A 23,694-nucleotide genomic window follows, 5' to 3' on the forward strand; every position below is an offset into this window, starting at 1 on the left:
CACTTCTCTTGTCCCCACTGCCACTCTCTCAGCTGAGGCCACCTTCACCCCTTGCTTGATGACTGCAATGGCTTCCAAAGGGTTTCCTCTCCCCCAGTTTTACCCCTTCCATCCTTCTTCATTCTAAATCCAGGGCGGTCTTTCCAGAATGTGAATTAGATTATGTCACCCACCCTCTCCCCATCTTAAAAACCTTCAGTGCTCTTGAGAGAGCCTAGACTCCTTAGTCCAAGACCTAAGACCTTTAGTCATCTGGTCCCCACTAATTTCTCCCAAAGGCCACATCCCAACCAAATTGAACTGCCTACAGCTTCCTATATATGCAATGTGCCTCCTGGTTCCAGTCCATCCCATAGATTGTCCGCTTTGTCTAAAAAGATCATCTCCTTCTACCCTCTTCCTCGGCTCATTCTTCGCCTGGTTAACTCCAAATCTACCTGCAGATCTCAAGCCTTCCTTGACACACACCCTTCCAGCGAGACTGGGAGCTACCACATACCCTCTATCACTGTCACTCTAGCCTCAAGTACTACAATCACCTGGTTCTTCATCTGTAGGAGATTTCGAACCAATTTAGACTAGTGGACCGGTGCTCTGGACTGAACTGTGTCCCTTCAAAATTCAAATGTCAAAGCTCCAATCCCCAATGTGACTGTATTTGAAGTTAGGAAGTAATTAACGTTAAATGAGGTCATAAGGGTGGGGCCCTAATCCAATAGGATTAATGTCTTTATAAGAAGAGACAAGAGAGGGCCAGCCCCGTGGCTTAGCGGTTAAGTGTGCTCGCTCCACTGCTGGCGGCCCGGGTTCGGATCCCGGGCGCGCACCGACGCACCGCTTCTCCGGCCATGCTGAGGCTGTGTCCCACATACAGCAGCTAGGAAGATGTGCAGCTATGACATACAACTATCTACTGGGGCTTTGGGGGAAAAAAATAAATAAATAAAAATTATAAAAAAATAAAAATAAATAAATAATAAAAGAAGAGACGAGAGAGAGAGCTCTCTGTCTCTCTCTCCACCATGTGAGGAAACAGCAAGAAGGCAGCCATGTGTAGGCCAGGAAGAGAGCTCTCACCAGAACCCAAGAATGCTGGCCCCTGATCTCAGACTCTCAGCCTACAGAACTGTGAGAAAATAAATGTCTGGTTAAGCCAGCCAGTTTGGAACATTTTGTTATGGCAGCCAGAGCTGACTAAGACAACCAGGAACACCTGCTGTCTGGTTCACCCGCATGTCCCCAGGACACAACTTCTGGGCCAAGGTTGACATTGGGCAAATACCTATGAAATCAATGAATTGCCATCGGTGGTCCCCAGTGAACCCAAGGGCAAGCTTTCATGATAAAAATGGTACATTAATCTGAATTGGAGATGCAGATTCTGACCTGAAACTGAGTTATCCTCCCTTGAAAACAGACTGGAGCAGCACCATCCAATAAAATTTCTGTGATGGGGGAAGTGTACTCAATCTGCACTGTCCAACATGGTAGCCACCAGCCACACATGGCTGTTGAGCACTTGAAGTGTGGCTAGTATGATGAAGGAACTGAATTTTTTATTTTATTTCATTTTAATCAGTTATTACATTTAAATATCCGTGTGGCTAGTGGCTCCTATACTGGACAGCACACAACTAGACAGTTCAAGCAAGCATCAGGCCCTGGCCACTGGCCTCAGGACACAGATCTCTCACTGTGTCAACTGTCCCCAGCACCAAACACTATAAAACAGTCGGTTCTCACGGAGCTGACACAGGTAGCTTTCAAGTGGTGTTAGAGTGGCCTGGCACAGAGAAGCTGGTAAAACATATGCACAAAAGGGATAATGAGGCACCGTTTTGCAGAAATTGTGATGCTTTATGGGCCTCCGTCTGCACTGAAAACCATCAGAGGGCAGGTTCACCCCTCGGTGACCAGAGTTAATTGAAAATTTAAGACCAATCAAATCATCCAGAATTGAGATTTTTGGCAGCTTATGTGCTTCACTGTGAGATTCCTGCTGCTTTTCGCCTCCACCAACCCTACAAAAGGGAGGCTGCATGTTCCAATATCACCCACAACGGCAACAAGCTGTATGCAAGGGACAAACAAAACAGTGTTAACCCCGATCTTGGTTTTTTAAAAAGTGCACGTGGTCCCATTCCTGCCTAAGCCACCAGTGCCAACACTCTCTCCTCACTTTGTAATTTCCTGAAGAGTCAAATGAACATCTTCTCTATGAAAAATAATCATATCAAGTGTTACTCAAAAATCTATGGTCAAAATCTCATGGAAGAGGAATATTTTCATTCCCCTCTACATGATAACACAAGTTTTCTAACAAGAATGTTCTATTTGGTGTTAATGCCTATTTGTCTAACACCTTGCAGTTTTTAAGGCACAAGAGCTTTGATGCCCAAGAGATCTAGGTTTGAATTCTGCCCCTGTCACTTCCCAGCACTGCATCTTTAGAAAAGTTACTTAACCTCTCTGAGCATCCGTTTCCTCTTCTGCAAGAAGGAATGAGTGTACCCATATACCTCACTGGGTTACTGGGAGGATAAAATGACAGAAGCAGCTACAGAAAGATGAATGTTCATAGCAAACTAATCCCTAATAGCCCAAAACTGGAAATGACCCAGATGTCCATCCATAGGTGAACAGAAAACCACACTGTGATACATCCATACAATAGAATACTACTCAGAAATAAAATGGGAATGAACTACTAACACCAAATAACAGAAATGACTCTCAAAATAAGCAAGTGGAGTGGAAAAAGCCAGACCAAAAACAACACATACCAAATGATTCCATTTATAGAAAATTCTAGAAAATAAAATCAGGGACAGAAAGCAGATCACTGATTGTCTGGGGACACAGGGTTGAAATAAGGAGGGATTACAAAGGAACATGAGGAAATTCTGCAGGTGATGGAAAGGTTCTGCATGTTGGTGAGGTGACGGTTTCATAGTTCAAACACTTTAAATATGTGCAGTGCAGTGTACTTAAATTATACTTCAGCAAAACTGAAAAAATTAGGGGAAAAACAAGAGCAGGAATATAATGCCCCATCACAGGACTTGGCACACTGTAGGCTTTCCACAATGTTAGCTCCATTCTGGAGCAATAACGAATGGTCTCATTAGAACTTTTGGAAAAGAACTTGAGAGGCTGCCAGGGGAAAAAGTCAGCGTGTGCAACATTTACTTCAAAGGTTTACTAGAACCCAACGATTTAGGACACGCTATTCGCAGTTAGAAAGCGTGAACAAGAAAGATGAACCGAAAGATGAACAGAAAAGACTAATTCTGACGAGATGGACATCAAGAAGGAACACTTTTAGGTGGTGCGATTCTGGCAAGCAGTGAGTGGCGGGGCAGCCCTGTGCAGAAGGAAGGGAGAAGCTGGAAGGGAGGGTTCTGAGGGGCAGTAGGCAAGGCCAAAGGCTATGCACACGGTCCTCCAGGGGATGAGTGGGGAGGGTCTGCAAAGGGCCAGGCCAAGCTAAGGAAAGCCCTGAGCGCCAGCTGGAACCTCCCTTTCATTCATCCAGGGGAACCAGCCAAAGGGTTTGGCATGATCGGATTTGTGTTTTACGTAAACACGTCCTATCTAGAGGGCAACTTGGCAATTTATCAAGAGTCTTGACATTTATATGTTTCAACTCAGTAATTCCTGAGGAAATAATCAGAAATGTACACAAAGATTTATGTACAACATTGTTTATCACAACATTATTTATAATAGCCCAAAGCCTGAAATAACTTAAATGTCCAATAAAAAGGGACTGCTGAATAAATTATGGTACGCTGAGTGATTAAATGATATACAGCCATTAAATCATATTTTCGGAACATATGGAACGACAGGGTGCATGCCTCACTATACAATGCTAAGTTGCAAAAAAGCAGGATACAAAAATATGCATGGAGTATTCAACAAATATTTACTGATGATCAATAGCGCCAGGCACTGTCGTAAGCACTGAGGGTACAGCAGAGGATAAGACAGACACAACCCTGCACTAATTAGAAGGGCTTCTACCTTCTCATGAAGGAAGGCAGACAACAAACAAGGAAACAAATAATAATAAGCAAAATATATAGCACATTAGATGGTAAGAAGTGCCATGGAGAAAATCAAGAGGGGAAAGGGATGGGAGTCCCGGGGTAGGTAGAAATTTCAAATAGGTGGTCATGCAAGGTTTCACAGAGAAGGGGGTTAAGGGTTTGAGCCAAGGGAACATCTGGGAGGGCTTCCAGGCAGGGGGAGCAGGCAGTGCAAAAGCCCTGAGGAGGCCTGGGGAGTTGGAGAAACAGCAAGGCCAAAGTGGCAAAACACAGGACAAACAGCGGGAGAATGAGGGCAAAGGAAAGCTGGTGCCCTTTGGGGTGCAGGGGAGCCATAGCAGGGCTTTGAGCGAGGAGTGACGAGATCTGTAGGGGGACCAGGGTGGAAGCAAGGAGACTAGTTAGGATTTTTCCAGTATTTTCCTAACATTTTATAATGGGCATATGTTCATTTTATAATCAGAAAACAAAAGGTAATTCAATCAAAGAAAGCACAATGCAGAAAACAAAGTGGGTACTATGACCGGAGCACAAGGCAGCAGAGAAACAAATAAGGAGGTTAGTGAAATAATTCAGATGAGCAATGTCGCAGTGGGAAAACACAGGGGGGTTTTGTGAGCAAAAATTACTCTTCTGAATAACAGAAGAAACAAAACCACAATGCAAAAAATATAAAAAAGAGAAAAAGAACCTCTCCATTATGTCAGTACCCTGACAATCAATATTTAACATCTTGGTATATTTCCTTCCAATCTTTTTTCTATATATTCTCTGGTTTTTCCTTAATCATTCTACAATGGCTAGAACACTGTAGTCTCTCAAATATTCACTGCTCAAGTAATGGATGACCAAATGCTCCAAATAATTTTGTTTGGATTTGTTCATGTTACATTAGCTATATTACAAGCATTTTCAGAAGTAGTTTTAATAGGCTTATGTGATGGAATGGAAATTGTAGGAGAGGAGAAGGCACAGTCACAGATGACAAAGGTGTCAAGTCTGACTGTTTAAGAGGATGGTGGTGACATTATTCATCAAGGGCAACAGCAGGAAGCAATCTGATGAGGAAGATGCTGCGTTCCATTTTGGGGACCTGGAGGAGACACCCAGCTGCGCATCTCTCTCAGGGCTCAAGGAGCAGTTGGAGCCTCAGCACGGAGGTGTCGCAGCAGGAACAGTCGAGCAGGAGTGGAAGTAATGCTAGCAGCCCTACTATGCGCCAGACATGGTGCTAAGAGCTTCACGCATCTTCACTCTTCTAATCTTCACCGCTGCCCTACGAGGTGGACGTTCATATGCTCATCTGATGGATGGGGACGCCACAGGTCTGCTGATTTGCTCAGCTACTCCACAGCAGAGCAGCATTCAAAACCACAAATATGATGGCTTTTCCCACTCTTTTCTATCAATAGAAGCGTAAAATATACCGAGAAACCCAGGGAGAAAGTGTCTTAAGATGCCTTAGCTAGGTAGCATCTGGTTTTTGCTCGAAACTTCCAAGGACTCCCCTAAAACAAAGAATGCTCCCTTCTTTCAAAAACATATTTTACAGGGGCTGGCCTGGTGGTGTAATGGTTAAGTTCTCTCGCTCTGCTTCGGCTGCCCAGGGTTCGCAGGTTCAGATCCTGGGAGCAGACCTATGCACCGCTCATCAAGCCATGCTGTGTCAGGCGTCCCATATAAAGCAGAGGAAGATGGGTGCAGATGTCAGCCCATGGCCAATCTTCCTCAGCAAAAAGAGGATTGGCAACAGATGTTAGCTCAGGGCTAATCTTCCTCACCAAAAAAAAAAGAACATATTTTACATGTTTTCCAACTTACAATTATAGCCTGGTAAGGGTTTTTTCCCCACACATGTGAGTCTTCTCTCCCACTAGGTAAGAAGCTCGAGGAAACCAAAACAAGCCACACAATTTCCCCACAGCACCGGCCCAATACTCTTGCACACAGTCGGTGCTCAGCAAATGCTCTGGGATGGCAAAACTGACTATCAGTCACCAGCGCCATTGGGACACTGGTAGTGGGAGGTGACCAGAACACCCTCAGGTGAGACAAAGCCAAGCCCAGACGGACGAGCACTCTTGAAGGACGGCGGACAACAGGCCAGTGAATCTGGGTGGACGGGCAGATTAATCTGAGGAAATAAGGTAAATTTTCCTTTTCCACCTGGCTGGCTAGGAAACAGGTCTGTAAACTGACTAGCCCATGGGCCAAATTCAGTCCACCCACGTCTGCTATTTGGCTCACACGTGGTTTTAATTTGTTATCATTTTATTTGGTTGCTATCCTTTAAAATGTGAAAGGTTCCACATAAAAATCTGGATTTCTGTAAGCAGCCCCCACCCTTTCCAGTTCCCCCCACCCCACCGACCTCCCCAGTATGTTCTTGTCAGCCCCACCAGCACTGACGGGGCAGCTGCAGCTGAAGACTGTGCCCTGGCAGCGCTGTGGCGCGAGGCTGGGTCTGGGCCCCCTGTTACCAGGACACCGGCCGCCTGTACTCACCGGCGCTCAGCGTGGTGAACTCCAGGAAGCGGTACTCATAGGACACGTCGATCTTCGTTTCCACCTGAGGCCTTTTCAAAGTCGAATAGATATTTCCAGGCCGTTTGTCATCACGTTTCTCTAACTTGTTCAATCCACAACCCATCTCAGCAGCTGCCAGCGAAAAAAAGGAGCGGGGGTGGGGTGGTGAATTTTTTCCTCTGAGATTTTGTTTTTAAACACCATAGGATAAAAGACCCCATAATTTCCCTGAAGAATACATAAAAGACCTCAGCCTTCATGAAATCTAGAGTATAATTTAATATATGAACACCAGAGGAACTGTGCCCAGTACCCAGGCTGGCTTCTCTTTCTGTAACAATACCATTACCAGCCATCCTGTGACTCTGAAATGACACCAAAAGCATACCAGTTTTATTTGATTTTTTCTCCTCCCTAATCTGAGGAAGATAATACCTCAGAGTGCCTCAGTTCCACTGTAATCTGTGTACATGATTAAAAAATGGGATCTAAAAAGCAATATGGTGTATCATGGTGTCAGCCCATCTGGAACAAAAAACAGGAGATATGTCACCTTCGCTGTGGTTGCTAAGAGAGAATAATAAGTTGTTGTTACAAGTTCCAAACCCCGAAGTCCTTTCTACCCTCAACAGTAATTATTTAGACAGGAATTTATATTCATAAAACATCTTCAAAATAGATGGTGGTATTTTTATGGGCCTTGTCTGCAAGTCCCCCTTTTATTCTTTTTCAGACCAAACCACAGGAATAACAGTATGCTTCCATGCTCTTAGAGGGTCATTTTAGACCAAAATGAAAACGCCTGAATACTACTGGCAGGGCCAGAGAAACTGAAAGCAGAAATCCACATTTATTAGAGTGAAGATCTGTGGCTACTTTGAAAAGAAAATGGAGAAATGTTTAAAAAATGTGCATATTAGGGTGGGCTGAGCTTCTAGTCTTCCCAGGGAATTAAAAACAATGAACGTTCTCTGTTTATGTAGGCAGAATGACATTCACGAAATGGCTTTTTATCCACTCCCCAGACTTCAGTGGAAGATATTTTCTTTTGGTGCATTGAGCACGACCAATCCTCCCCCCTCTCCGGGTACCAGTGCTGCCATCAGAACATATTTCACAAATATATTAACTGGCCGAGAATATCATAAACAGAAACGCGGTGACTGCTTCCTTTTAGAGATAAGAATTTCCTTTTGCTCAATCCATTCACTAGGTATCCAGCTTCCTACGGCAATTTGGCAAGCTCCAGAAAAACAAAATGAACCTCAAAAAAGCAGTGAGGGTGTGGAAGGGGTCAGAGGGTGGAAGAGGGTGGTCTAGTGACAGTCAGGCTATACTTCTCAGTAATTAAAAAAAGTCTGGAAGGATGGATGAGAACAGGAAGGCTTACTTATGCCTTAATAAGGGAACATTAGTGTCCAAAGGGCCAGAGCAGACATGATTTATGTGCAATCTGCATGAACTGATTACTTGTACGATACTCTGTAGTTCTGCAGATCTAATAGCTGATTTGTACAGAGGCTGTATATTTAACTGCTAAAAAGCAAGCCAGCTGGCATCTGCTGGGGCAAAGCAGAAGACAAGTGGACAGGAGGGGCCCCTAAGTGCTGGGGAACAGGTAACTGTGGTGACATGAGAGTTATTACCACTAGAACAGAACTGGAAATAAGCCAGAGGCTCACCGATCACTCACTCGTCTACCTCTCTATAAAGCACTGAGTGTTCATGGCCCTCCAGGAAAAAAACCTCTTCCTCAAAACTCCTCCCAATCTTGCTACCCTATGAGGTAAGTTCTAGCATTAGAGATTCACTCCTTTGAAATCCAGATCACCCTATCTCAGCATCTCCTTTGAAACCACAAATATCTCCATGGGAAGGGTAACGAACTAAGCTCCTGGTAGCCACTAACACTTTAGTATGATTTAACTTCTTCTATAAAAGACAGGTTCCCTGGGGGGCTGACCTGGTGGCACAGTGGTTAAGTTCGTGCGCTCTGCTTCAGCCACCCAGGGTTCACAGGTTCAGATCCTGGGCGTGGACCTGCACACCGCTCATCGAGCCATGCTGTGTGGGCGTCCCGCATGCAAAATAGAGGACGATGGTCACAGATGTTAGCTCAACGACAATCTTCCTCAGCAAAAAGAGGAAGACTGGCAACAGATGTTAGCTCAGGGTCAATCTTTCTCACCAAAAGGAAAAAAAAAAGACAAGTTCCCTGACAGCAGGTAAAAAGGAGGAGAAGATTACTAGGATGAATAAGGAAGACTCAGAAAAGGTTGGATGGGGGGTGGAGGTGTGCCAAGAAGCATTAGAAAAATTCTCAGTTCACAACTTTGAGTTTAAGGTTTCAATCAGACTGTCCCAAATTTGAGTTCTCTGCCCAAGTTCACCCCAAACGGCACCCTGCTTGTCTCACAGGATATGATGAGGCTCTAGGCAGATAATCCATGTGATCAGACACAGAAAAGACAAACAGTCTCAGCCAACAGCAAAACTGTAATATGAGTGAATCCTTGAGGTCTCAAACTTTAGGGATTCATTTCTTTGACGTGTGTGCAACCCTGGTTAAGCAACTGCTTCTAAAGCACAGCTGTCTCTGGGAAGGGAGACACACAAAGCAGTTGCTAGTCACCAAAACCTTAGTGTGAATTTTTTCCTCTTACTCTTTTGTTGAGGGCCCTACCTTGCTTGCTGCTGACACATCTGTGTTCCTTTTAGTTCCTTCTTGCATTCTTCTACCAACCCCCACCCCTTGTCAAAATAGGAAAGACTTTACATCACTCCAAAATATCTATTACAGTCCCCACTATGCTCTAACAAGTCAGAAAAATCTAGCTTACAAAAAGGAGGAAAAATAAGATACAACAGTGCCCTACATTATCGTAGAGTTTTGTAAACTTCAGTTTACTACGCAAGGTTCCCAGACCATGCTCACACTAGAATCCTGCAAGAGGCCTGGGGCACGGGGTGGATATGGGCCTCTAAGAGCAGTGAGAGGTGGGAGGCAGAGGGATGAGTGGAGGCAACAGCTTTGCTGGATGCAGGCAGACGATGCCTCGCCCTGGTGTGGCTGCACATTCCCTCTCGCAGACATTCAGGGAGTGTCTCAGTGGAAGCACGTCTCCCTCAGGGGTCCAGGTTTCTAGTAGAAACCAGCAGAAGGTAAATGGTAAGTGTGATGGTTTTTAAATGTGTCCCAAAAATCATTTGACACTCCTGCCATGGAGATGTGGGGTCTATGTTACCTCCCCTGAATCTGGGCTCCGTGACGGCTTGACCAATAGAATATGGCAGAAGGATACAGTGCCAGTTTTTGGACCCCGGCCCTAAGTAACTGGGAGCATCCACTGCCTGACTCTTGAGACACCTGCTCTTGGAACCTGGCCACCATGCCAAGAGGAAGCCCAAGCAGCCCCAAAGAGAGGCCCATGTGGAGAGGAACTGACAGCCAGCACCAACTTGCCAGCCATCTTGCCAGTGAGCCATCTTGGAAGCCTCAGGCAAGCCACTGACACCATGCGGAGCAGGGACAAGCTGTTTCCACCAAGAGCTGCCAAAACTGCAGATTCTCGAGCGAAATACACTATTGTTGCTGTTTTAAGCCTCTAAGTTTTGGGGTGGTTTGTCAAGCAGCAGGTAACTTATACCCCAAGTTGGCTCAAAATGTCCACAGCTTGCTGCCTCCTGGGTCGAGCACCAGTTGCCGCTGGCCTGCATTTAGGGGCCTGGTTTTAGCTGTTCACCCTTGGAAGGGCACCTGGGTTGTTTCCAGTTTGGGTTGATTATAAATGAAGTGGCTATAAACACTCACGCAGAGGTTTTTATGAGGACACAAGTTTTCATTTCTCTAGGTAATGCCTAGGAGTGGGATTGCTGGGTTGTATGGTGAGTGCAGGGTCCTGTTAATGAACAATGCTTCCCCTTACCCACTCGGGGTGGCCAGATGCTGACCCCACGAGAGGCACTGTGGAAGGGGAGACCCTCTGAGAGAGCGACAGCTCAGCCCCTCCACCTCCTGCTCACTCTGGGGCATCAGCTCACTGGGTGGAAGCATGAGCGGCGGTGCTCTTCCCAGCTCTCTCCCCTTTTGTTGTTGTCTGTTTTCATAAAGGACACCTGCTAAAAACCACCCGTGTGTGATCTTCTGCCAGTACTTTTCTGTGATCCATCCAACCCCTACAGCTCTGCCCCTCCACATTCCTATAGTCACTCCACATTGACACCTAACGTAAATCAGGTCACTTATTTTATGTGTGAGTTGATGACTGAATCAGCTTTGATTATTTGATAGTTGTACAGGAGGTTTTTTCCTTCTTTTTTTTGTCTTTGTCTTCCCAGAAGACATCCCGCACCCACGTGTATGGGTCTCTCTAACATCGAGGTACCAAGAAAAACCACCCCAGAGGTCTTCAAAGGTAAAGGAAAGAGAGAGGTCTTTTCCATTCCTATGGTGAGACAGCAGGAAAAGAGCCAAAATATACTGACAGATCTCTAGCAGAAATCGGCTAAAAGTAATTAGGAATTGGATGCTAAGGAGGAAAATAAGGTTAATTACTGGGAGGTTCAGAGACCCAACTGCAAGGAGAGGACTTTAGACATTGCAAATGACCAGGAAGCAAAGATCCTTCAAATGGTGACATTCTGGAAAATCAATTCTCTCTGAATCAAACCTAGAATGGGGTGTGTCTTTGGGAGATGGTGGACCAGCTTCACGCAGACACTGTCAGCTCCATAAGGAAGGGAACTTAGGTTCCAAATTCAGGTATTCATTCATTCAACACACATTTATTAAGGTCTGTTTTGAGTCAGGCCCTCAATTAGGAAATAAAAAATGGGAAGACCACACCCTGCCCTCGAGGAAATCACAGGTGAACAGAGGAGTAAGACAATGAACAGACACACACAGAGCAGGGAGGCTGGCTGTTCTACAAGTCTGGGCAGAGAGCAGGGCGTTCAGAGAAAACTGTTGTGATATGAAACAGAGCACATCACCATAGACTGTTCCAGAAAAAGCTGATCAGCAATGGGGCACAATGTCCTGTGTCATTTTAAATGTGGACATTTTTAAATGTTTATTTTAAAAGTACTTTTAATTTGTTTCTGAAATGCTTCTCAAGACGCCCATAAAAAACCCTGGAAAACCACTTCAAAAAGGATCACTTCCTTAAAAGATTATTTTTCAGCTAGGATTTATAAAAACCTCAGTTTAAAGGTTCATTTTTACTATCAACTAGCATGCACATATTTAAATAATGGGGGCAACAAATGTAGTTATATTTTCAAATACAAATTAGTTTTCATTACGAGTGAGCCTTCATTTACCACACTTGCTGCTAATCTGAGGCAGGCTGTAATGCTAATTTTAACAGTTGCCAACAGCTCATGACAAGTAACCAGAGATGGGGCAATTATATGCAATGATGCTGGATGAGCTGGCAAACTTATTTTTTATTTCTACACCCAAATCCCATATTTGAAGCCTTGAGTGTGTTTATTACCTCATTCAGGCACCCAAAGTAAGAAGTGATGATCCAAATTAAGACGTTTTTACATGACAGGGACATCTCTCTCAACCCAAAAACGTAAATGAAAACTTGAAAATTCAGTCAACTATTCAGATGGTATAAAATCTTGATATCCTACAAACATAATCTGAGACAGAAACCCAAGGATAACTAAAATTTACCCATTGAAATTACAAACAAAATAAAATTTACATCCTGATTCGATGCACATAAAAGAACAATCTATATGAACCAGTAGTGTTATCCGGTGCCACTTTTTTTTTAAGTGTCTATGTGTGTATCTGTATATAAAAATCCACATTCTTGTCTTAACTGGCAGGACACAGGACACAGAACTTTTCTCTGGGTCATGAGATTATAGATGACATTCTCTTTATAGTTTTCTATATTTTTCAAGTTTCTATGTGGCGCATGCATTATTTTTCTAGTTGAAGATAATAAGGGGCATCACAGCCAGCCTCCAAGATGGCCTTCAGTAATCCTCCTGGTATTCATAAGCCATCCTCTCCCACACTGTGTGGTCCCCTCCCACACTGAATAGGGCTGACCTGTGTAGCCAGTAGGATACTGTAGAAATGACACGTGTGACTCCAAGGCTAGGTTATAGGAGACATTGCGAGTTCTACCTTGCTTTCTCTTGCCCCCACTCACTCTGGGGGCAGCCAGCTGCCATATTATGAGGGCGCTCTATTAACCCTATGGAGAAGTCCCCAGGGCAGGGAACTGAGGCCTCCACCCAACAGCCAGTACTAACTCAACACCCATGTGGAAGCACATCCTTAGCTCCAAAACAGTCTTCAGCCCAGCCGACATCTTGCCCAACCCCCAGAAGAGACCCCAAGTCAGAACCACCCAGCTGAACTGCTGCTGGATTTCTAAGTCACAGAGACCCTGTGAGATAAAAGCTTATTGTCGTTTTCAGCTGCCAAGGTTGGGAGTAATGTGTTGCACAGCAAAAGATAAGGAATAAAAGGGGTATTTAGATAATCAAAAGAAAACACTCACTTACCACCCACACCCACCCCCACGTCTCAGTGGCTGTCTGACCCAGACGACCTTTCTGCTCTCCTGCTAGTCTCCATCCAACACCCTTAACTAAAAACAGCTCCCCCTCAGAACTTGCTACTCAAAGTGTGGTCCTCAGACCAGCAGTATTGGCATCCCCTGGGAGCCTGGTAGAAATGCAGAACTCAGGCCCCACCCAGGCCTGCTGAACCACAATCTGCATTTTACTGACAAGAGATTCATTCAAGTTTGTGTCACAGTAAAGTTGGAGACACCCTGGGTATGGCCGTGGTTCTCAATCTTGGTTGCACACTGGAATCATGTGGAGAACTGTCTTCAAGTCCCGATGCCTGGGCATTTGGGGGTGGGGCCCAAACACCAGTATTTTTTAAAACCCCCTAAGTGATTCTAACTGGCGGCCAGAGTTGAGAATCAAGGCTGTAGGAGCAAACCTAGAATTTTCCCACTCCTAACTCCCTCGAATCTCCAACACCAGGCAGGCCTCAGCGGGGCCCAGGATCCTCCTTAAGCCTCTTAACCAGGGCTGAGAACTACCCTCTAGGAGAACGAGGCCCTGCTGACCCCCTGGTTCCACACCCCCCACCTGAATCTCTCTGTACCTCAGACGCTCCCTTCCTAGGCTCTCTGCTATCCTCCCAAACACAGGGGCACCCCTAAATTTCTATCCCCAGCCCTCCTCTCTCTCTCTCTCTCTTATTTTCATCATAAACCATTACAAACGTGTGGATAAGGAGAGAAAAGAAGACATCTACGTACCCACTACCCGGATTTAACAAATGCTTACATTTTACTTTACTTGCTTCACATCTTTCATTTTTAAAGAAATGTGACCTTTTGGATGCAGCTTCATACCCATCCCTTTCTTCCCTATCCTTCTATCCCACTCTTACTCTTTTACAATCTAAGAAAACATCCAGAGCAATATACAGCAAAGGTTCAGAGACTCCCCGGTCCCTGGCACCCTACTGTCTCAGTATGTCTTTCACGGCACCCCTCAGGCTAAAAGCAATACCTACAGTTCTATTTATGAAGCAATCAGGTCCAACAACTTAATAATTATGTCCAAACAACTTAGTAGCCTTTTGAAAAAATAGAACACCTAAATTGAAAAAAAAAATCTTTTTCCTTCATTCTTAAATTACCATAACTACTTACTAATGGGACGTATGCATCTGTTCTGCACTGCACAACTTCAGAAAGTTTGGAATCACATTGGACACCACCACTCTCATTTTCTGTTCCACAATGACTTAGCAATCACCCAAAATCTGGCTTCACAAAGAGATGATATCATCAAAAGGAACGTGGTGCTATCTAACGCTGACACCGTGAATGAACTACCTCAAGCTAGTAGCTCGGTGGCATCTAACACGTCAAGTATTACTGTGTTTCTCTCAAAAATGTAAAATATCCCCTGTCCCTCACCCATGAGTTTGCTGTAGTGCCTTGGGGCGTCTTAGTACAGAGTTTGGGAAACTCCAATACACGGTATTGTTGTGTATGCTCAAAAAGTTACACCATTGCATTGTCTCCCCCTTGGTTATCATATCCCCTCTCACTGGCCTCACTCTCCCTGCTCCAGGTGAAAACTCTCCAGTCTCCCTCCCCGCCTGTCTTCTCTCTAACTCTAGGTGGACATGCCCCAGGACCTGTTTCAGCATCTTCACCTGGAACTTTCCTGGCACTTCCAGATGAAGATGCCCCACAAGAACTCAACATCTCGCCCAACAGGCCTGTTCTTCCTTCTGCGTTTCTTGTTTCTGTGGGTGGTACCACTGCTTTCACAACATCCAGGCTCACAGCACCGGGTATCAGCCTGCTCCTGCCACCGTCCTCACCCCTACAGCCTGCCAGGTGCCAAGTGCTGTGGACACTTCCCGTTCCACCACTTCATTCTCTGTGCCCACCCACCATTTCTGAGCTGTCAGAAGTCTTCGTTACATCTGGCTTCCCTTGGTCTCTCATCTACATAATTCGTATCACCGGCTTTTGCCAGATTAACCATTCTGTACCACACAAGTGGCTCAAAGAGCACAAATCACATTCGCTGCCCAGCTTGGAGTCCTTAGCCTCAGCCTCACCCCAACCTCCCTCCTTCCCAGTCTCGTTTCCCATTGTTCCCCTTCACGTACCGTGGAGTCAGGCCGGACTAAGCAGTGCTATCTTGTTTACACACCAAGCACCCTCCAGACACCACTCCTTTACCTCCACTGGACCCTCCACCTGACACTCCTTTCCCTTCCATCTTGACCCTCTGGAGTAGGGCTCTCCAGAGAAACAGAATCAATAGGATACGGGGTGTGTGTGTGCGCGCCCACGCGCGCATGCACGCACGTGTCTATAAAAAGATACCTATATAGAGAAGGTGGGCAGATTTGTTTAAGGAATTGGCTCATGTGATTGTGGGGGCTGGCAAGTCCGAAACCTGCAGGGCCGGCCAGCAGGCCAAAGACTCAGGGAAGAATTGATGGTGCAGTATTGAGTCCCAAGGCAGTGTGGAGGCAGAATTCCTTCCTCCTCAGGAGACCTCAGGCTTTTCTCTTAAGTCCATCGACTGATTGGATGAGGCCTGTCCATATTATGGAGGGTAATGTGCTTTACTCAAAGTCTACTGATTTAAACGTTAATCACATCCAAAAAAATACCTCACAGCAACACCTAGACTGGTGCTTGACCAAAAACTAGGTACCAAAGCCCAGACAAGTTGACACACAAAATTAACCAACATACCCTCCTTTATTGAGCACTTAGTACATGCAACGCACCATGCTAAATGCCAAGGATACCAAAGGGAAACTAGAGACAAAAAATAAGAACAATCCCGCCCCCATGGACCGTATCTTCAAGAGCAGAGAAATGGACAATAGACAAATAAAAATAATAAATGAATTTCAATTTTAAAAGCATGTTTAAAAGGCAGGGAGGAAGGATAGCAAGTACAGGGGAAGGAGGTGCAATTTTAAAAAACAGGGTGATGAGGGAAAGCCTCTCCAAGAAGTTGATGTTTAAGCAAAATCCTGAAGAAGGTGACAGAGTGAGCCACAGGACACAGGGATGGTGTACCAGGCCAGGTGGCGGCAGGTACAAACAGGCTGGAACGTTCCAGGATCTGCCTGGTGAAGTGGGGCGGGCTTCACGAAGGCAGCACATGAAGACGGAGGGCGTGAGGAGGCATATTATGTGGCCGTACAGGCCAGGGTAAGGACTCTGGTTTTACCCTGAGTGAGATGGGGTCCCCTGGAGGGTTTCAAGCCCCGGGGAGACATGATCACTCTGGCCATGACTGACTGTAGGAGCAGGGAGACCAGACAATGATAAGCCGTGAGCAGCGGTCAAACTCTGGATATACTTGAAGGTAGAAAATGAGATTTACTGGTGGTTTGGAAATAGAGCAAGAGATAAAGAGGGCATCTAAGATGCCTCAGGGCTTGTGACCTGAGCAGCTGGAAGGCTGCAGCGGCCACCTTCTGAGATGGGGATGGCTGTGGGAGGAGCAGCTGAGCCAAGGAAGACAGGAGTTGTTTTAGATGGGTTAGCTCCAACCAAGTGGAGGTGTGGAGTGGGCAGCTGGTGGACCAGTCCCGAGTTTAAGGGAGAGCTCTGGAGCTTTCTGTAACACCTCATCTTCCTATATGACAGTAAACTTCTGGAAGGCTGCAATCGCGTCTTCTTCATCCCCAACAGCAGCGACCCCAATGTCCCGCCCCAAGAGATGCACTATAAATACCTATTCAGTCAACATCCTTCAGGAGCAGGAAAGACACTTATTATCTGTAAAGGATGGAAAAGGGCCTTGGGAATATTGGCCTGTCGCTCTCAGGTTCACCTTCTTAATGGCATAGCACAGGGGTTGGGGGCACAGGCTCTGGAGCCAGATTCCCTGGGTTCAAATCCTGGTGTCTCTACTTCCTAGCTGTGTGACCTCCAGGAGCCCACTTAACTTCAAATATAAAATGGGGATAAACTTGGAATCTACTTGTCGGGTAAGGATTAAATAAGTTAATATATTATAGGGCTTAGAAGAGCTCAGGCACATAGAAAAAGCAGTATAAATGTTAACCATATTGGTACTATTACTAGCATTACTTGTTATCTGTTATAAAGATTTCTTTTAACCAGCCTATAGCCATAATTACACCACAATGAAAAGAGTGGTTATAAGGTGTCCCAAGACCCTGGAAAAATCCCAAAAGATCTTTCTAAATTAAAGAAGTGTTTAAATGAACAGTCTGATTTCTTGAACTTTATATTTCCAAAATCTGGTAATGCATGATATGGTCACGTTCCATTAACTAGAATCTGTGATTAACCTAATCTTTTCTCATCCAAATTTATGGATAAGGTCTATTAGGACAATTTCTCCAAATCTGAGGAATTTGGGAGCTATTCCATAAAACTTGAAGGACTCCTCAGGAAGTACTTCCTCAGGGTGAAACACAAAGTAGGGAGTTTCAAAACACAAGCGCGCGCGCGCGCACACACACACACACAAATGGAAGCTGATAATGCTCTGCAAAAAATAAATGCTGACAATCAAGGGGGTCTGCCCATGGAACAACAAAATGGGACATTTTAGTTGTAAAAGCCAAAGAAAGTTGTCAGTGAAGTGCAGCTGGCTTCCTGGTTGAAAAAGTCTGGAAACATACAACAGAGTTTCATAAAGTAGCATAAGAGTTGCTTAGTATCACAAAAGAGCAAAACATAGCTGATGTTGATTTTCCACCTCTGGCAGGTCCCTGCTCCCTGCTGACACCTGAGGGCTGGTGTCCCCTCTCCTTTGAACCCGATTCTGGAGTAGTGTACACCACAGAAGAGGGGAGAGCCACGGCACCACCCCCGTCGCCCTGTACAACCAGGACACGGAAGCTGCGGCCCTCTTCAGCGCTCCCTACCGCACTGGGGCAGGCCAGACCTAGGAAAATGCCAAAAGGAAGTCCTCAAGAACCCCTAAGGGCGTCTCCTCTGTCTCAGTCTTGGCAGGTAGCCATCACGCGTAGAATGTGACCTGATTTTCTAGCTCTTTGGTTCTGGCCCCGCTGAGAGCGATTTTTCTTCCTGAACTCAGCCCAGGTAGGGAGTAAGTCACACAGTTGCATATTTAAAAGCTGAACCGAATTCTTATTTGAAGAGCAAGGAATTAACAGGGCTCAAGCAGTGGCCATTGCTAGCCTGCTGTACTGATCTTTTCAGAGAAAGCATCTTGGTAAAATATGCGATGATAATAACAAAAGCCCCTTTGGGGACCCAGGAGAAAAGGGAAACTCGAAATTATGTCAAAAACTGAAATTTATGAATGTGAATGGGCAGAAAGATCACACACATCCAAAAAAAAAAAAAAGCTTTAAAAGGTAAACATAAAAGAAATCCCTGGCTAAATTTATCTCTTTGTCGGTAAAAAATAGCCTAAGCCTTATCCAAGCGTGTTGCCAATTCTTAAACTGAAGGAGAAGAGAGAAACACTCACTATAGAGTCCCACCATCAACCAGAACTTTCCGCGAGGATGAAATAGCCTATATTTCACATCATTTAATGTGCTGTCCATTTGGTAGCCAATAACCACACGTGGCTCTAGAGCACCTGAAACGTGACTAGTGAGACTGAACAACTGCATTTTTAATTTTATTTCATTTTAATTCATTTACATTTAAATGTAAATAGCCACACGTAGCTAGTGGCTACTCTATGGGACAGCTCAGCTACAGACACTCAAACCAAACAGCTGGCAACATCTTTCCTTTCCTACAAAAAAATTACAATTGTAATCAACCAATAATACCTTAAACTCTCACTAAAATTAGTACCACTATACAGGCTCCAGCCACCCCAAACTCAGAAAGCTTAAAAGAAAAAGATAAAAGACTGAAAGTGATTCCATTGCGTCATTTCTTGGAACTTTGTTCTGTCTATCCAGTTTACATTTCTATTACACTACGGCTTCATGCGTTTGGAAATCTGTGCTTGTAGACGGAATCTGCATTTGCGAAATCAAAACGTCACAGTCTCTCCCCTTAACGTCTAGGAAACATGAAAATGTGAACTTAGGGCAAGTTACTTAACCTCGTTAAGCTTCAGTTTCCTCAAAGCTAAAGCACAGATAATAACAGTACTTGCCTCTCATGAGGATTAAACTCAGAAAATACAGGTAAAGTGCCTAACAGTGCCTGGCAAAGAGTAAGCACTCGGCAAGTGGCAGCTATAATTATTATTTTGTTAATAACAATAGTAATATCTGTAATAAAATAAGAATGGTGCTACCTACTACAATGAAAGTTTACAGTCAGCAAAGTTTTCCTAGGACCAAACCCTGTGAACTTGTTTCCCAGGCTATGGTAAAGTGGCCTCTGGTAAAATACACGTTAGGGCCTTCACATTTCAGCACTCACTGTCATCCTCCAGAGAGCCAATCCCCCAGATGGGTACCATGAGTCAGAATCATTCAGCCAACGTTGATTGAGCCCCTGCTCTGTAGCAGGCACTGTACTAGGCTGTTGGATGAGAACAGTTCCCAAACAGCGCAATGTCTCAAGTCTCTACACCATCTGTCATTTGACCCCTGCAAAGCTTGGTCCCCACTGAGATACCTTGGAGAGATGTAAAAACCTCATCCTGGGGTCCCGAGCAGGCAAGAAGGCTCAATTCCTGTTTCCTGGACCAGCCAAGACCAGGTTCAGCTGCTGGCCCACAGAATGCACTAAGGTGTAAGAAGACCTGAGGGAGACAGGACAATAAGAGGGGTGTTGACAGGCCATGTTTCTCACTGACAGGCCAAATCACTTTAACAGGAAAGCTGTGCTCTGAGCCTTCAAAAAGCCAAATCCGATCTGCCTCCCAAAGCAGACACAACTGCTTTCAGCAGCCAGCTGCCCAGGCCGGTGAAATCCAACGGGAATCTCCACCAAGTTCACATCAGCCAGACCAACACCCCCAGAAACCCCCCAGAAGTTTCTAAGCGGAAGTTTAGTGGAATTCTGTGGGGCTTGGGGGGTATTTTTCTTTATACAGAAAGCATTCAATCAATCTTCTTTCACAACCAAGGGTACATTCCCCTATGGAATTCCCTTCTCTGAAATCTCTAAAAATGAAATATTCATCTGACCATCTGCAATAATTTTAAGTGTAAACCCATTTACTGGCAGAGTCAGGGATTTCTCACAGCTCCTGCACCTATGAAATGACATGTTCCAGACTAGACTGTCTCAGGAGGTTTCCATTTCTGGGTCCCTCTAGCCCCAGAAGAACACTGGTCAAACTATGCTCTTGACTTTGGGATAGGAAAATAGGGTTATAGTATCTGGAGTCTTACACTCGTATTTTCTGCTAGTGGGAGTGTAAAATGGTATAACCGTGTTGGAAAAAGGTCTGGCAGTTTCTTCTAGGTTCACATACATCTCTTCTATGACCCAGCAATTTCACTCCCAGGCATTTACCCACAAGAAATGAGAACATGTGTCCCTAGGAAGACTCGTACACAAATATTCATAGCAGCTTTATTCACAATACCCCCCAAAACTGGGAATAACTCATGTGTCCATCAACAGGGGAATATAATATATAAACAAACTGTGGTATGGACATATCCTGGAATATAACTCAGCAATAAAAAAAGACTGAATAACTTGTACATGCAACATGGATGAATCTCAAAACCATGCTGAAGGAAAGAAGCTCTACACAATACTATAGAATTCCATTTTTATGAAGCTCAAGAACAGGCTAAACTAACTTCAAGCGAGAAACCATCAGAGCAGTGGTTGCCACTGAAAGGGTGAGGGCAGGGACTCACTGGAAAGAAGGATGAAGGAACTTTCTAGGATGATGGTAATAGTCTCCATCTTGATAGAGACTAGGGTTACACAAGGTGTAAGCATCTGTTAAAACATTATGCAAATGTTACTCTCAAGATGTGTGCATTTCACTATACGTATATAAATCTTACCTTAAGAACATCATAAACATATATTGAACTCTAAATAATAAAATCTGTGCTGAAATGTTTAGTAGTGACCTGTATCAACGTCTGTAATTTACTTTAAAATGCATAAAACAATAAGTTGTACTGATGGATGGATAGAGGGACGAACAGATGGACAAATATATAACAAAGCCGATATTACAAAATCACAGACTCTAGATATGGGTATTTCGGTGATCACTGTTCTTGAAAATTTTATATATTTTTCAAAATGAGACGGGTAGGGGAAAGACTCACAGAGCCCTCTCCTTAGGCTATCAAGTGAGAAATTTGGCAAGACACCCATGCCCACCAAGCCATGGGCCCACAGAGTGTCAATTCTGCTGAAAAGCGAAGACTGGAATAACACAAGTAGCTTTACAGGAACTCACATCACTCATGCCAAAGATTTTCTGCCTGTTTCCCTACAGACAAAGCAATTATTTGAATGGAAGCCAAAAATTCCTGCTCAAGAGGGAGAAAAAGAACTCAGTGACTTGTATCCCCAATTTGTTCTCTTTCAATTCCTGCACCAAATCTATTAACTCACTGCAACACACTCCACTTCCATTTGCCCCATGTCCATGCAGCCAAAAGACAAACAAAGAAAAACCAACCCAACCCAGCGACTTGTTACACAATGCAGCCAGAGGATGACGTACCAGCTCTGGGGCCAGAACCCCACTGAAGGCAAAAGAGGATGCAGGGCTGGGTCTGAGGTTAGAGTGATTTCACTGAGGTTAGCACACACATGCACCGGAGAGCCCCAAACAGCTTGTTGCTTAACCCCTTGGTGGGGTTTGGTGACATCTGGGGTCACTTGAACTTCATAGGGAATTCAGCTGTTCAGAGGTACAAATTAGGAGTCCCGGCTGCCAGGGACACGTGGGGTGCACAGCGCGCCCTACCACAGGCCCAGAGGTCGCTCACATTACCCCCGCCTTCCTTCCTGGCAGGGCCTCACTTATCCTGAGATGACACACCATGGCAGGGGCTGGAGGAGCCTAGCCTGACTGAGCGACCAGCATCTGAAAACAGCTGTACCAATTACGAGAAGGGGCTGTTGCTGAAAACCAGGGCAGCCAGTCAAACATAAGGATTTGTGCCAGACTTTTTTAAAAAATACTTTTTGTTTGTTTGTTTTTAAGCCCCCTCACAAACTCACTGACACCACCCAGCGTCCCTGGGGATCACCCACAACCTCACAAGTGCAGCCCAGAGCGAGCAACGGGGCGGCAGCAGGGAGCGCGCCTGGGTCTAGCACCTTGGCCTCCACGCGGTTCTCACTGCCAAAGACGGCGATACCCTAGGTGAAGGGCACGAGCCCTGGCGCGGGAGAGGGTGTGCATGCCTAACAACGCGGCTTCCTGAAATATACGCCACCACCACCCGCCCTGACCCACACCCACCCTGGCGTCCCTTGAGCCTAAGAAAGTGGATTAGGACGAGAGAGGAAACCCCCTTACAGAAGGGGAGAAGCCCATTTTCAGCGCTGGGGACTCCCTGCGCCCCGAGTCTCTGAGCCTCCAGTGACTGCGGCGCTTCCTCTGAACGCGCGACACGTCTGCTCCCACCCATCCAGCACCCCTGCCACGGGAACAAACCCACCTCCCAGGGCGCATGCAGAAGGGCAGCCGGAGCCGCCTCCACCCCACCCCACCCCACCCACCCCACCCCGCTCCGCCCCAGCCTCGCGCCCTCCCGAACCTGGAGTCCACGGGCCAGCTCCCGCCTGGTCTTTGCCAAGGAACCCCTGCAGCAGTGTCCTAGACCCACCTGTAGCCTTGAAGCTTCCCCTCTGCTTCCTTCCTAGGGGACCCCGAGCCTGCAGAGTCCGTGACCCCCAACAGACTGCTCTGGGGTGCCTCTCCCCGTGGCGCGCCAGGGATGATTTTTTTTTTCTTTTTTTTTTCAAAAAAGTTGGCCCAAGACCGCTGCGTCCCATGGATCGGGGCCCCGACCCCATCCGACCCGGGCTGGGGGTCGCGGGGCGGAGAGGTGGCCCCCTGGCTACCCTGGCGCCTGGGAAGCACGCCCCAGCCCCGGCAACCTGCAGGGAGGCGCCACGCGGGGCTCCCCTTGCCCGCCGGGGTCCCGGTCCGCGGGGCCAAATAGAGGGGCCTGTGCGCGCCTACACCCCTAGTCCTGCCGCGCGCCCACCTACCGTTCGGGACCAGCTGAGGAGAAGGCGCGGGAGCGGGCTCCCTGAGACAGCGTGCTCCGTCCCGGGAGGAAAGTTTGTGCCATACAGAGCGGGCGGCGCGGGGAAGGCGTGGGCGCCAGGGGGTGGGGGCGGGGGGCGGCGGCGCGGCGTGCTCGGGTGTCCGTCCCTCCCGCGACCGGTGCGTCCGTCCCTCCGCGGAGCCCGCGGCCGCCGCGCTCCCGCTCGCTGCGCCCTGAGCCCGGCGCGCTCCGGCTCCAGCCCCGACGCGCCCCCGCCGCCGCCGCGCGTCCGCCGGCTACACTTCCTCTTCCTCTGAACTCATGTGCAAAATATGCTGCGCTGCATCTTCTGGGGAACCGCGCGGCCCCTGACAGCCGCCGCTGGAGCAGCCGGCCCGCCCCGCGCCCCTCGGCGCCCTGCGGCCCCTCTGCGCTCCGCACCGCCACCTC

General features: G+C 46.5%; 1 protein-coding gene across 2 annotated transcripts in view; it reads right to left on the minus strand.

Moving 5' to 3' along the window:
- The window catches only part of RFTN1 (raftlin, lipid raft linker 1), a 200,834-nt gene extending 177,350 nt beyond the window's left edge, over nucleotides 1–23,484 (minus strand). Inside the window, exons 1-3 of one of the 2 annotated variants that reach the window (XM_058553614.1) lie at nucleotides 23,246–23,310; nucleotides 9,455–9,720; nucleotides 6,558–6,710 (exon numbers count right to left, since the gene is read on the minus strand). In XM_058553614.1, coding sequence (XP_058409597.1) covers nucleotides 6,558–6,702 — 145 coding nt within the window. In that variant the 5' untranslated portion in view covers nucleotides 6,703–6,710; nucleotides 9,455–9,720; nucleotides 23,246–23,310. Of the gene's footprint in view, nucleotides 1–6,557; nucleotides 6,711–9,454; nucleotides 9,721–23,245 lie in introns of both variants that reach the window. The other variant, XM_058553634.1, reaches the window with a different exon arrangement.
- Between the last annotated feature and the right edge of the window lie 210 nt (nucleotides 23,485–23,694).

The sequence above is a fragment of the Diceros bicornis genome, chromosome 2 (assembly GCF_020826845.1).
Source record: "Diceros bicornis minor isolate mBicDic1 chromosome 2, mDicBic1.mat.cur, whole genome shotgun sequence".
NCBI classification, from domain to species: Eukaryota; Metazoa; Chordata; class Mammalia; order Perissodactyla; family Rhinocerotidae; genus Diceros; species Diceros bicornis.